The sequence below is a fragment of the Bos mutus genome, chromosome 26 (genome assembly GCF_027580195.1).
Source record: "Bos mutus isolate GX-2022 chromosome 26, NWIPB_WYAK_1.1, whole genome shotgun sequence".
Classification (NCBI taxonomy): Eukaryota; Metazoa; Chordata; class Mammalia; order Artiodactyla; family Bovidae; genus Bos; species Bos mutus.
Genome location: NC_091642.1, coordinates 40,379,740 through 40,392,146, shown reverse-complemented (window position 1 = coordinate 40,392,146; position 12,407 = coordinate 40,379,740). Strand labels below are relative to the sequence as shown.

Genomic DNA, 12,407 nt, shown 5'->3' with positions numbered 1-12,407 from the left:
GGAAGAGTGGCAACAAGCGTGGGTTCTGGAACCAGTTGGTCTGGTATGTGTCACAGCTCTGTGCATACTAGCTGAGTGATAAGGGGTAGGTTTCTTAACCTCTGTTTCACTCTTGGGGTTGCTGTGAGAAATGAAACCAGTGACCATATGTACAACGAGTCAAATAGAGGTTGGCACACAGTACACGTTTCATAAACCTTAACTGGAGAACAAAGCAAAACAAAAATGAAGGAAAATGGCAACCGTAGAGACACAACAGGAGACAGAGAGAAGGAAAGCACCAAGATCCATCAAACAGAAAATTAGGCCAGCAGAGGAAGTTGGGCTATGTGTTGCTGCTGCTGCTGCTAAGTCGCTTCAGTTGTGTCCAACTCTGTGCGACCCCATAGATGGCCTCCTACCAGGCTCCTCTGTCCCTGGGATTCTCCAGGCAAGAACACTGGAGTGGGTTGCCATTTCCTTCTCCAATGCATGAAAGTGGAAAGTGAAAGTGAAGTCGCTCAGCCATGTCCAACTCTTAGCGACCCCATGGACTGCAGCCTACCAGGCTCCCCCACCCATGGGGTTTTCCAGGCAGGAGTACTGGGGTGGGTGCCGTCGTTAGCAAGCTGCTAGCATCAGCAGAGACCTCATGCCCATGGAGACTCCAGTGGGCCACTGTTGGGCACATTACCTGTTAGGAGACAGAGATATGTCCCCTGTGGGGAAAGCAGGAGTTGGGTGGGTGTGGGCTTCCAAACAGGCTTTGATTCAAAGTCTCTTTGATGGGACTTAAGATGTCAGTACAAATTTGATCTGCACTTATAAAACAGCATTGCTTGCCCACCTCAGGCAACAGAAGGTCAAGATGAGATTTATTGCTACTATCAATAAAAGTGACAGACTTTATTTTCTTGGGCTCCAAAATCACTGCAGGCGCTGACTGCAGCCATGAAATTAAAGGACCCTTGCTCCTTGGAATAAAAGCTATGACAAACCTAGACAGTTTATTAAAAAGCAGAGATGTCACTTTACTGACAAAGATCCGCCTAATCAAAGCTATGGTTTTTCCAGTAGCCATGTACAGATGTGAGAGATGGCCCATAAAGAAGGCTGAGCACCAAAGAACTAATGTTTTCAAATTGTGGTGCTGGAGAAGACTCTTGAGAGTCCCTTGGACAGCAAGGAGAACAAACCAGTCAATCCTAAAGGAAATCAACCCTGAATGTTTATTGGAAGGACTGATGCTAAAGCTGAAGCTCCATTACTTTGGCCCCCCTGATGCCAAGAGCCAACTCACTGGAAAAGACCTTGATGCTGGGAAAGATTGAGGACAGGAGAAGAAGGGGCGACAGAGGATGAAAAGGTTGGATGGCATCACAGACGCAATGGACATGAGTTTGAGCAAACTCTGGGAGATGGACAGGGAAGCCTGGCACACTGCAGTCCATGGAGTCACAAAGAGTCAGACACAACTGAGCAACTAAAAAGCAACAACAATCAACACATAATGTTAAAACAACGCGTGCTTCCCATTCTCCTAAGAACCACGCAGGGTCAGTTTGTCCATCTGGGCTGTGGAGCTACACAGCCTCTGACCATCACATATGATGTGCCTGTTCATTGTTCACTGAAGACAGCATCCATAACCCCTAGACTGATTACACCAAAGAGCTCTCCTACTTCAACCTAAAGGCAGGACAGCACAGAACCCTCATGCTTTCATCAGTGTTCTCTGTGACAAGAACCAGAAAGCCATTTAAATAGTCGAGCAGTATTGGAAAGTCATGGAACAGGCAGGAAGTACAGCAGGGCTTACTTTCTGGAACCTGTGGAATCCCCAAAGGTTCTTCAATGGAGACTGTGGAGTCTCCATTTTGGAGAAACCAAAATGACCGATTGCCCTTACTGCTCTCTCTCCCCTACTCTCCTTCCCAGGCTGTATGTGTCTCATCTCTCCTCCTTGGAAATCTGCTCGTCCTCCCTTTGTTCTGTCGATGATCTCTCTCTGCATTTCCATGCACATGGCACAGGACAGCAGACTTGCTTAGTTCCTAAATTCTTGGGAAATAATAATAATATTCCTATGTGGATCTGATTCCAACCCAGGACCAGAAAGCGGAGGCCACAACAGAGGATCAGAGAGTCAAATATGGCTGCTCCTGAACTCTGGGGAGAGGTTAGAAGGGCATGTTGGGGAGATGCTTAGAGAAAGCAATCTGGATTTTTCAGGGTCTCAAACAGGTCTTTTTCCACCTGAGGCTGACTCTTACAGGTCAGGAATGCAGATAAGCAAAGGACGGTTCTTAGACTGCCGATGTGTGTGCATTTCTGGCTATGATGTTATCATTAAGTCTCCTGCCGTATTTTTTTCATGGCAAAATAGCTTCAAAACTAAAATTAAAATATAAGGTCCTGGATTAACTTATCATCACTGTCATCGTTATCATCTACTATAATTGATATACAATAAGCTACACATATTTAAAGTACATGATTTAATACATTTTGATTATGTATACACCTATGAAATCAAACCCACAATCAAAGATACTGAGCAGTCATCATTTCTAAAACTTTCTCATGCCCTTTCGTCCATCTTTGCAGCCACTCTCCTTCCCTCAAACTACTACAGTCATACAAATTTCTGTCCTATGAGTTCATTTACATTTTCTGGAATTTTATATACATGGAACCATATGCTACGTGTTAAGTTGCTTTAGTCATGTCCGACTCTGTGCGATCCTATGGACTGTAGCCTGCCAGTCTCCTCTGTCCCTGGAACTTTCCAGGCAAGAATACTGGAGTGGGTTGCCATTTCCTCCTCCAGGGGATCATCCCAACCTGGAGATCAAACCCCACATCTCCTGCATTGGCAGGCAGGTTTTTTTTTTTTTACCACTAATGCCAACTGGGAAGCCCAGGAATATATATGGAATCGTATAGTATACACTTTTTTGGTCTGGCTTCCTTTACTCAGCATAATTATTTTAAGATTCATCTTTGTTTTTGTATGCATCAATAGTTCATTTTTGCTTATTGTTGAGTTGTATTTCATTGCACAGATGCTCTTAGATGTTTTCTAAAACAGGGTTTTCAGAGTTCACAGGAATAAAAGTTTACACCAGCTACCCATGAAGGAAAGCAAAATAGATCTCAGCAAAATTTGAAATGAACACTTCACTCAAGTTCCCACAAATCGGCAAAGTTGTTTATGTTGTATTTATGCAAATGATTAATGAAGAATACAGATTGCAACAATTTCTAAGCAGTGTCCCGTAACTGCACTTCTGCTACTCAGCAAGAGATAGTTCCCAGGACCCAGAAGATGGGAGGGAAGCAGCAGGGAAAAGCAGGAGAGCATGGGTCTTTGAATTTTAACCCAGCTGTGTGACCCCGGGAACATCACTTCCTATCTCTGAACCTCAGTTTCCGTATTCATAAAATAGGGAAACTGGAATGCGATGTATCAGCCTAAGCATTTGTAGACTCTCCAAGCTTGACAATGTCAGCACGTGAGCTATCTTCCCTTGGTGAGATCCTTTGATCTCAGACAGATCGAACCCACTGCCAAGCATGGGCCACTCTTCCTTTTTGCATCCTAACAGGGAATTCAAACTGCTGAGTGGAGGGTGACTTCTTTGCAGTTACTGTCCAATTCCAAGAGGCTTCTTCTTTTAAAAGCCTTTTCTACTTATCCAGCAGGCTGCAGCTCCTGGCTTGGAGCCTGTCCTTAGCACAGAAAGAAGAGCCCTCTCCTGGCGTGTCTCAGTCACTACTTCTGACTGTGGGACAAACATTATCACTGGCTAATTTTACAAACTGTGTTACCCTGGGGCCAGTTTCTTCTACTTCTGGTCTCTCTGAGGCTTCCTGCTCCTCCTATGTCTCCTGAGATTCATTCAGTAGGGCAGCAAGAGCCAGGGCGTGCAGAGGAGAGGAATACAAGTAAAGGGAAGTCCGGAGCCCTAGAGGCAGGAGCTTGATGGAAGAAGCCCTCCACCCATGGAGGAGTGTGGTCATGGCAGAAATGGAAGGAGATGGCAACCATATAGCCTTCATGCCTCCATAGACGCGGAAGGTCCACATCATCCCATAGCCACTCAGCAACTTGTTCTATCTCACTGGAGAATCACAGCAGCCTGAGGAAGTAGGCAAGGTCAGTTATTACCCCAAACTCCACCCAATTCGCAGAGAAGCAGAGAGAGAAAAACTCGTGCACAGAGTGATCCAATGAGTTCTCCCAAAGCAGAAAAATCAGGCAGCTCAACCCCAGGCATTTCAGACTCCAAGCCCTTGAACCTCCATGCCAGAGACATTTATTGACCTTATTTCAAGTGTAAGATCCTTGAAGGGATCAAAGATCTGTAAGACAGGACCTCTTCTTTCAGAAACCTTTTTCCCCTGGGAGAGAAGGCAATTGCTTTGCTAGAAGGCAGAGGGTAAAGTCACCGTTGTTGCTTTTCAGCCTCTAAATCATGTCAGACTCAGCAACCTCACTGTAAGAGGTGCCAAAGAAGTGCCACAGGCATGAGAAGGGGAAGCGAGGAAAACTTTGCTTTTCTTCTGGGCCGGACAGTTCAGTGACACCCATGCGACCTGTGGATGAGAGACAACTCGAGTTTCTCTTCTTGTTTTGAGTAATGATCAAAAGGAACAGAAAAAAGAAATAAGCAAAAGATGTTTAAAGAAAGGAAATGCTCTTGGGCCTTTGTCCAAAGAATTTCTGTTCACAATTTCCTTTCATGCATTGATTTAATGCAAACCATTGAATGCATCCCAGCTGATAGGGAGAGAGAGAAAAAGATACTCAGTGACTGACTTTGGGATTGGTATCCAAAAAAGGGTTAACTGTGATTATATCTGGGGTGGAAGTAAGTTCATTAAATGGAGATGGACGTTACTTTTTACCTTACACCGTACTCTAGGTTTGACATTTTTCTATGAGCATGTATTGTTATTGTTTCGTTACTAAGTCATGTCTGACTCTTTTGAGACCCCATGGATGGTAGCTGGCCAGACTCATCTGTCCATGGGATTTCCCAGGCAAGAAGACTGGAGTGGGTAGCCATTTACTTCTCTAGGGGATCTTCCCGACTCAGGGATCAAACCTGTGTCCCCTGCATTGGCAGGTGGATTCTTTACCACTGAGTCACGAGGGACGCAATGAGCATCTTTTATGTTAAGAGAGAAATCCATGTCTTCCTCTCCACCTCTCTCAACTTGTTTTGCAACACAATTATCACCTCTCACCTGAAATCCTAACCCTTCTGTAACAACTTCTAACGAAGGAGCTACTATTTACAGTTTGCTCTAGGTGGAGCAGAGTACTAAATTCTCTAAGCATCTTCCTTATTCCTCACTATACCTTCTTTTTCCAGACGAGGAAACTGAGCCTTAAATGAAGTAATCTGTTCAAACACACAAGTTCAAAAACAGTGGAGGAAGTATTGGAATCCAGGCAGAACCTGCAACGGTCCTAGCTAGAATCACCACTACCATTCTCTGCTGCCAGTTACTTTCTTCCACCAGATCTGATTATATCACCCCTTTGCTTAAGATCTGTGCAACTCTCACTCATATCCCACTCACCAACCATTGCCTAGCATATCATTTCCAAGTGCAGTTTTCAATTCATCCAGAACTCATCATAAACCAACAAGCAATAGCAAAGCCTAACTTTCTTTTCAAATCAATTTTCCATACAATTTCCCAAGTCCCTGTGACAAGGGCAAATGAGCAAGCAGTTCTAGGCAGCTTCAACGGCTTGTCAAGCAGCAAGACAATATGCCTTGATGCTCCTTCCTTGTTCACCCAGTGCTCAGAGCTCTGATTATCTGTTTCTGTTATCTCATCTCTCTCTGATTTACAGTGCTGTTTCTTCTTCCAGGTATATCCTTTATCCCATCCAGTGAATGCACACAAATCCTTCATGATTTCTAGTGTTCAAATGACCAGTCTTTCTTCGGGCTCCCGTACAAATCTCTTAACACCATCCCTGCATTATAGCACAAACTACATTAGATTAGATGCACTTGCTTGCCTGATTCTCTTTCCTAATATACTGTGACCTTCTCTAGAACATGGGTTGTGAGCGTGGCCTTAGTCAGGAAGCGGAAATTGATGGAGGAGAGAATGAATGAAGAAAAACATGATTAATGGCAAATCTGTGTTTTCACTGCTTCCAGGATTCATGCAACACTGAACCAATATTCATCAAGAATGAGACATAGTACTAAGGGCACAGATAACTGATAAACAGGACAGAAATGATAGTATGTGTGTGTACTTAGAGAAGGTGTATATATATACACACACACATACACATATATGTGTGTGTGTGTATGTGTGTGTGTGTATACATGGTGGATGTACATATATAGTATCTCTCTTTATGTGTATATATATATAATACATGCATACACATATATATGTCACATTTGTACATATGTATATATTCATATTATGGGTACATATATACATGTGTATGGGCTTCCCTGGTGGCTCAGTGGTAAGGGATCCACCTGCCAATGCAGGAGACACAAGTTCAATCCCTGGGTCAGGAAGATCTCCTAGAGAAGGAAACGGCAACCCATTCCAATATTCTTGCCTGGAGAATCCCACAGACAGAGGAGCCTGGTGGGTTACAGCCCATGGGGGTTGCAAAAGAGTTGGAAATGACTTGGTGACTAAACAACAACAAGATATGCACGTATAGGGTTATAAAGTGTGTTGTACACATATAGTGTTTATGCATATATTGTGTGTGCTCATGTACACATATACAGTGGGCAAATACATGTCTGTGTCTGTATGACGGTATGTGGACATATAGTCTGTGTGTGGTAGGTACATGTACAGTGCGTACACGTATGAGGTGCATACAAGCACACTCACATGGCCTGTGCACGTTTGGGTGCCTGTGTGTTCACTAGAATGCAATGAGAGTGGAGATTTAGAGGGTAGAGCAGAAGGGCAGGACGGATGGCCAGTGCAGGCAACATAGATGCTTTTCAGTAAAACGAGGAGAAGCTTGAGGCTGCCTCTCTGCCAAGGAGAGTGAGGAGAGTGAAGGAAGAAGAAAGAGCTGGAGAATTAAGAAGGAAAACAGCTTAGAGAAAGTTCACTAAACCCAAGCAAGAACCATATTCTGAAGGTTGGTGAGCAGACACAAATACCTTTAAAACAAAGCCGGGGAGGTGGAAAACCAAGGGGTGGGAAACCACTGGATTTGATCAATGAATCAAATCCAGTGAATAGGAAGTGAAAGCCTCAGGAAGAGGTGGGGGGATGACTCAGTGATGAGGAAACAGAATCAGACAAACACAGACTTGTGTCTCTTTCCAACACTTGGGCTTTGAAAGGATGATGAGAGAAGCAGCTTTGATAAAAGCAGGATCAAAAACTTGGCTTTTTTGTTTTGGTTCTCTGTAAATGCAAAAGGTCAAACATGTGTGTGGACAGAGGTTATGATTCTGGTGCTGTCCCAGGGCTCACATTGTAAAGCTTCATTTGCAGCAAACACAAATACAGTCAAGACCTCTAACCCTCATAGCACTCACATATAGAAGCCCAAAATCTCTCACAACAGGTCTGGGAGGTAGGTTCTATAATTATCTACATTTTACAGATGAAGAAGCCAAGCACAGAGAGGTTAAGTAACTTGTCCAGAGTTGCTTAGCTAGTTAAGTCCCAAATTAAGTCCCCTTCCCTCTCCCAGGCAATCTGATGTGCAATGAGAAATACAGAAAATAGAGCCTTTGACATGCTTCATGCTTTCCCAAGTCCTGCTAAGACTGACCTGGCTTTCTCCCCTGCCAAGCAGAGGCTTTGAATTTGGGGCGGGGGCGGGGTGGGGGGGAGCTGTGTTTGATGGAGGAGGAATAGCAGAAGGAGCCCATTTATTGGTGTTGCAGAGTTTGCAGCTCAATTGCCAGTTGTGAATATTATCATAAGCATCATCCACAGACAGTTACAGTACACACTATGAGACCTAGGTTCAAGAACTGCCTCTAACTCCAAATATTTTATAATCTAGAGCAAGTCACTTAACTGGTGCAGGTACCAATTTTCCATTCATAACATGGAAAAATAATAATAAATTATTCTACATCCCTTAGAGTGCAGTTGTGAGGAGCAAGTGAAAAGATGTGAGAAAGTTCAAGCAAATGTGCACTATTTCATTATTATTATTATTCTCTCAAAACTGAGAAATTGCTCATTCTCTCCACTTCCCCATTCCACTTTCAGAGGTATTAAAAACTGGTAAGACATCCAACTCTGGGAAAGTGTTTCTAAACCTAAGTAATTTCCATGTGTACAATTTGTCCTAAGTGGGAAATTCCCTTACACAGTGAGACAGGATGACCCATTTCAAAATTTCTCTGGAAGCAAGCTTTAATTAACTGTCATTATCTAAGATTTGCAGGCTGTTTTTGGATGCTTAAAGCTGCTCAAAGCAACTAATACTATATATTCTACACCAGTCTGCTCATCCTCCTTTTCTTTTTCCACTCACCATGTGGATCATGATATTAATACACTAACTCCAGTGCAGCATTTTCCCCTCACTACCTGCTTCTGTGAATTTCACTTTTATTCATTGATATAGTCTTTAAGTCCCAGCATGGTCCTGCTGCAGATGATCAAGGAGGTGACTTCAGCAGAAGCCAACAAGGTACAGGCATTGGAAGGGAATGTGAGAAAATCAGCCAGGCAGCCAGGCAATCTGATTGTATTTTGCCAAATGTTTGGAGCACCGATACAGAGTGTGGCTATCAAGTCTTCAGATGGATTTTTTCATCTTTAAACAAGACAGTTTGGTGCATATATAATGAGCCTAGAATTCCATGCAAAGCAGCTGTCCTTCAGATTTTTAAATCGTCTTGATTCTTTTTAAAAACTTTACCCTTTCTATCTAAACTATGTTCCAAAGATAAAATTAAAACAATTAGGCAGCAGTATAATGGGGTATATGAACAGGTGACTGGTGTGTGGTCAGTTGTAGGCACATTACTGTATCTGTGAAAACATCTGGGCCACAATCAATCTTCTTTGCAGGTGAGAAACTAGGGATCCAGGGCGAAATTTCACTTTTTCTTTCTTTGAGAAAGGAGTATGCAGTTTGCATGTATGGCTTCATAAAGAAAAGTGAACATACAAAAATCTCAAATTGCAGAGACAACCTGTGTGATGGTCATTTGTATTAGACAGCTTTATGAAAGGTTGTTGGGGTGGGGGGTGCTCATTCATAATCCCTTCCCTATCTGCATGCAAGCTCAGTTGTGTCTGACTCTTTGCGATCCCATGGACTGCAGCCCGCCAGTCTCCTCTGTCCATGAAATTTTCCAGGCAAGAATACTGGAGTGGCTTCCCATTTCCTACTCGAAGCCATCTTCCTTACCCAGGGATAGAACCTGCAAGTCCTGCCTTGGCAAGAGGATTTTTTTTTTACCACTGCACCACCTGGAGCCCCTTTAAAGCAGACACTTAACAGTTTTGCAAAGCAAAGGACTTCACTAATTCTATTCATCCCCCAAGACAGCCCTTCTCCCCAAATAATGAAATGGTGACCCACTGTTAATCTCGCTGTAAAATTTTACAGAGAGCAAAAACTTTTTAAATTTACTCTCTGTAAAATTTTAGAGAGTAAGTCTCATTAGTTCCCTGTTATGCAGAAATCAGCTGAAACACACCCACAACAATGGTGTTTTCCCCTCTGTGAAATCTCTAGACCAAGACCAACACACAGATCCCTTCTCCTACGGCCATCTTTCCTTCAAGTTCCATCACCAGATCCCTGTCTTTCCACAACTGGGCTGATGGAGACTCGTGAGCCTCTACCATCCCACTGCTCTCTTCCATTCCAGTTTTTATCAGCCAAACTACTAGTGAAAATGACAGAAGCCAGCACTTGTTGAAGTTAGGTGCTTTACTCTTTTTCGAGCACAAATAACATTTATTTCAATATAAATATACAAGTCTACAAAAATATTTTTTTAAAGTACAATAATCTGAGTCACTGCCCAGCAGGACCATGCTTCACTTTTACAGAGATCAGATGCTCCATAAAAATATATTCTTTTAGCCTAATTCTAGGACACCTTCAAACATAGTAAAATTCCTCATTCTACAAACAAATCTTTTTAGAGATTATTTACATATGCCAGTGATTTTGGATACTTTATACCCAGAAATCAAGACTATTGAAGTGAGTTAGAATTGCACGTCAAGAATACAACTGTTGATACACAAACATTACAATAAATTACCATATTAGATTGTGAAAAACACATCAGATTCTCTCTGTAAGTTTCTAGCAGATAATAAGTTACCCACGGGAAAAAGAAACAACAAAATAAAACCACCTCAAGTCCACCTCAAGTGTGTCTCTCCTGATTCAAGTGTGAAATGTCCCAGGTCTGAGGGGCACCCACACCTCACCGCAGCACGCACTATGCCGGGAGGGGTGTGTGCACATTACTTGGCGTGAGCAGACCTCAGAGTTCCCAGTATTCTGTCCCAGTGTGTGAAGTAAGGCGCAAAGTTGCAGTTAAACTGGGAGTGATGCAGGTCGTGATGCGCCACGCCCCCAAACCACCCGAAAGGTACCAGTCTGTGCGTGGACCAGGGGAAGTCGTAGCCGGAGTGGTCCTCCACCGACAGCCAGATGTTGACAACGTGGAAGGTCAGGGAGGTGAGAGGGTGACACTGGAGCAGCAAGACGTTCACCATGTCAAAGACACCCAAGGAAAAGAGCTCCCCGACGCTCATGTACTGCGTGGACAGCGCGAACGGGGACGAATTCTGATGGTGCTTCTTGTGGAAGGTCCGGTACAGCCAGGGCACCTTGTGATGCAGCAGATGCCACACGAAGAACTCGGTGTCAAAGAGCAGCAGGCAGAGCGCCACGTGGCTCACCAGCTGGAACAGTTCGGGGGCTTCGGCGGGCAGGAGAGCCGGGCTGACAGCCCAGTGCAGCAGCGTCATGGGGAACACGAACACCACGTGCTGGTAGAGCGTCTGCCCCAGGCAGGGCAGCAGCTGCCGCGCAGAGGGCGAGAAGTCCGGGTGGATCTTGTAGCGCCGCAGCGTGGGCACCCAGGGGCACAGCACGTCCAGCACCACGAAGGGCAGGCAGAAGCCCACGTAGGTGGTGATGGAGAAGACGACAGGAAAGAAGGGCGACTGAATGAGAGCGTCCCAGGTCCTCAGGCGGTCCCAGAGGGGCTGCAGGAACAGCTGGCCAGAGCTGCAGAGGACGTGGAGCTCGGAGCGGTTGTGGCTGTTCATGGTGAGGCTGTGGCGGCGCGGCTGCTCCGGTCCTAAGGCTTTTCTTAGGGCTTTCGACCCGCCCCCCGTGATGTCAGCCGCCGTTTGTCCTCCCTTTCCCGTCTTCGCGGAGCTTGCAAAGATAAATAATCCAACAGAATTGCGCTTAGTTGCTAAAAATACTCAAGTACAGCTGCGTTCAATGGCATTCAGATATGCAATTACGCAATGACACGTAGTAATTTCTATGCCTACAGGATTACGTTCTGATGTTTTAAGGGACGTACAATTTATATACGATACAATGCACAGAGCTTCAGTGCAGAGTTTCTACGAGTTTTGACAACTCAGTTTATGGATTATCACCATCCCCAAACAAGAGAGAATATTTCCATCATCACCAGAAACAGCTCCTTCGCAATCAAGTCAGAAGTACTCGTGTTTTTAATACATACATTAAATTGCGTCTGTGTGTTTTAATAAAGACAAATGTGGCTGCATTTTAAAAAAATCTTTAAAAAGCGACATACCTTTCCTACTTCGGAACTTTTCTTTCTGCCGGCGCGCTCTATTGATCTAACTAGCAGCGATCCGCAAACTAACCTTTCTTAAATGGAACCGCGCAGGTAGCTGGCCGCGAACCGTGGCGATCTGCGCAGAAAATCAGCCGGGAAGGGTAGCGGGTCGGGAACTCCTCCAGTTCTCGTATCTTTCCCGGGCGGGCTCGCGGAAAGCTCCAGACCCTACCGCACGCAGACTCCCTCGGAGGAGCCCCCCAAAACCCGGCCGGAGGGTCTTCCCTTCGCGGTGCGCCCGAGTCGCCCAAAGCAGCGACGGGAACCGGGGGGTACTGCGGCGAGAGAGGGGACAGCGACTTTTAGCCTTCGCGTTACCAAAAAAAAAAAAAAGTCAAGGGCTGGATTTAATATCCAGAGCCTGCCCACCCAAATTTGGCTAAAAGCCGCTGCATCTCATTTGGGATGAGAGCAGTACAATCAGTAAACCACCCACTTTGAGGGGAAAAGGGAAGATTTTTGCGTTCCCTGAAGCCTACGGTGAGGCTGTTGATTGAACAGATGATGTCGCGCCCTCCTAGCGCTTCCCTTTGCTGGCTCCGCGACGCCAACTTGCCCCACGTCCTTGACCCCGCCATCCCC

General features: G+C 44.9%; 1 protein-coding gene across 1 annotated transcript; it reads right to left on the bottom strand.

The window, feature by feature from the left end:
* Positions 1 to 9,901: 9,901 nt before the first annotated feature.
* CH25H (cholesterol 25-hydroxylase) lies at positions 9,902 to 12,085 on the bottom strand. Its single transcript, XM_014478292.2, has 2 exons — positions 11,781 to 12,085; positions 9,902 to 11,383 (listed from the first exon to the last, which is right to left on the bottom strand). Exon 2 carries the CDS (start codon positions 11,269 to 11,271, stop codon positions 10,459 to 10,461), a length of 813 nt encoding a protein of 270 aa, XP_014333778.1. The 5' UTR covers positions 11,272 to 11,383; positions 11,781 to 12,085; the 3' UTR covers positions 9,902 to 10,458.
* Between the last annotated feature and the right edge of the window lie 322 nt (positions 12,086 to 12,407).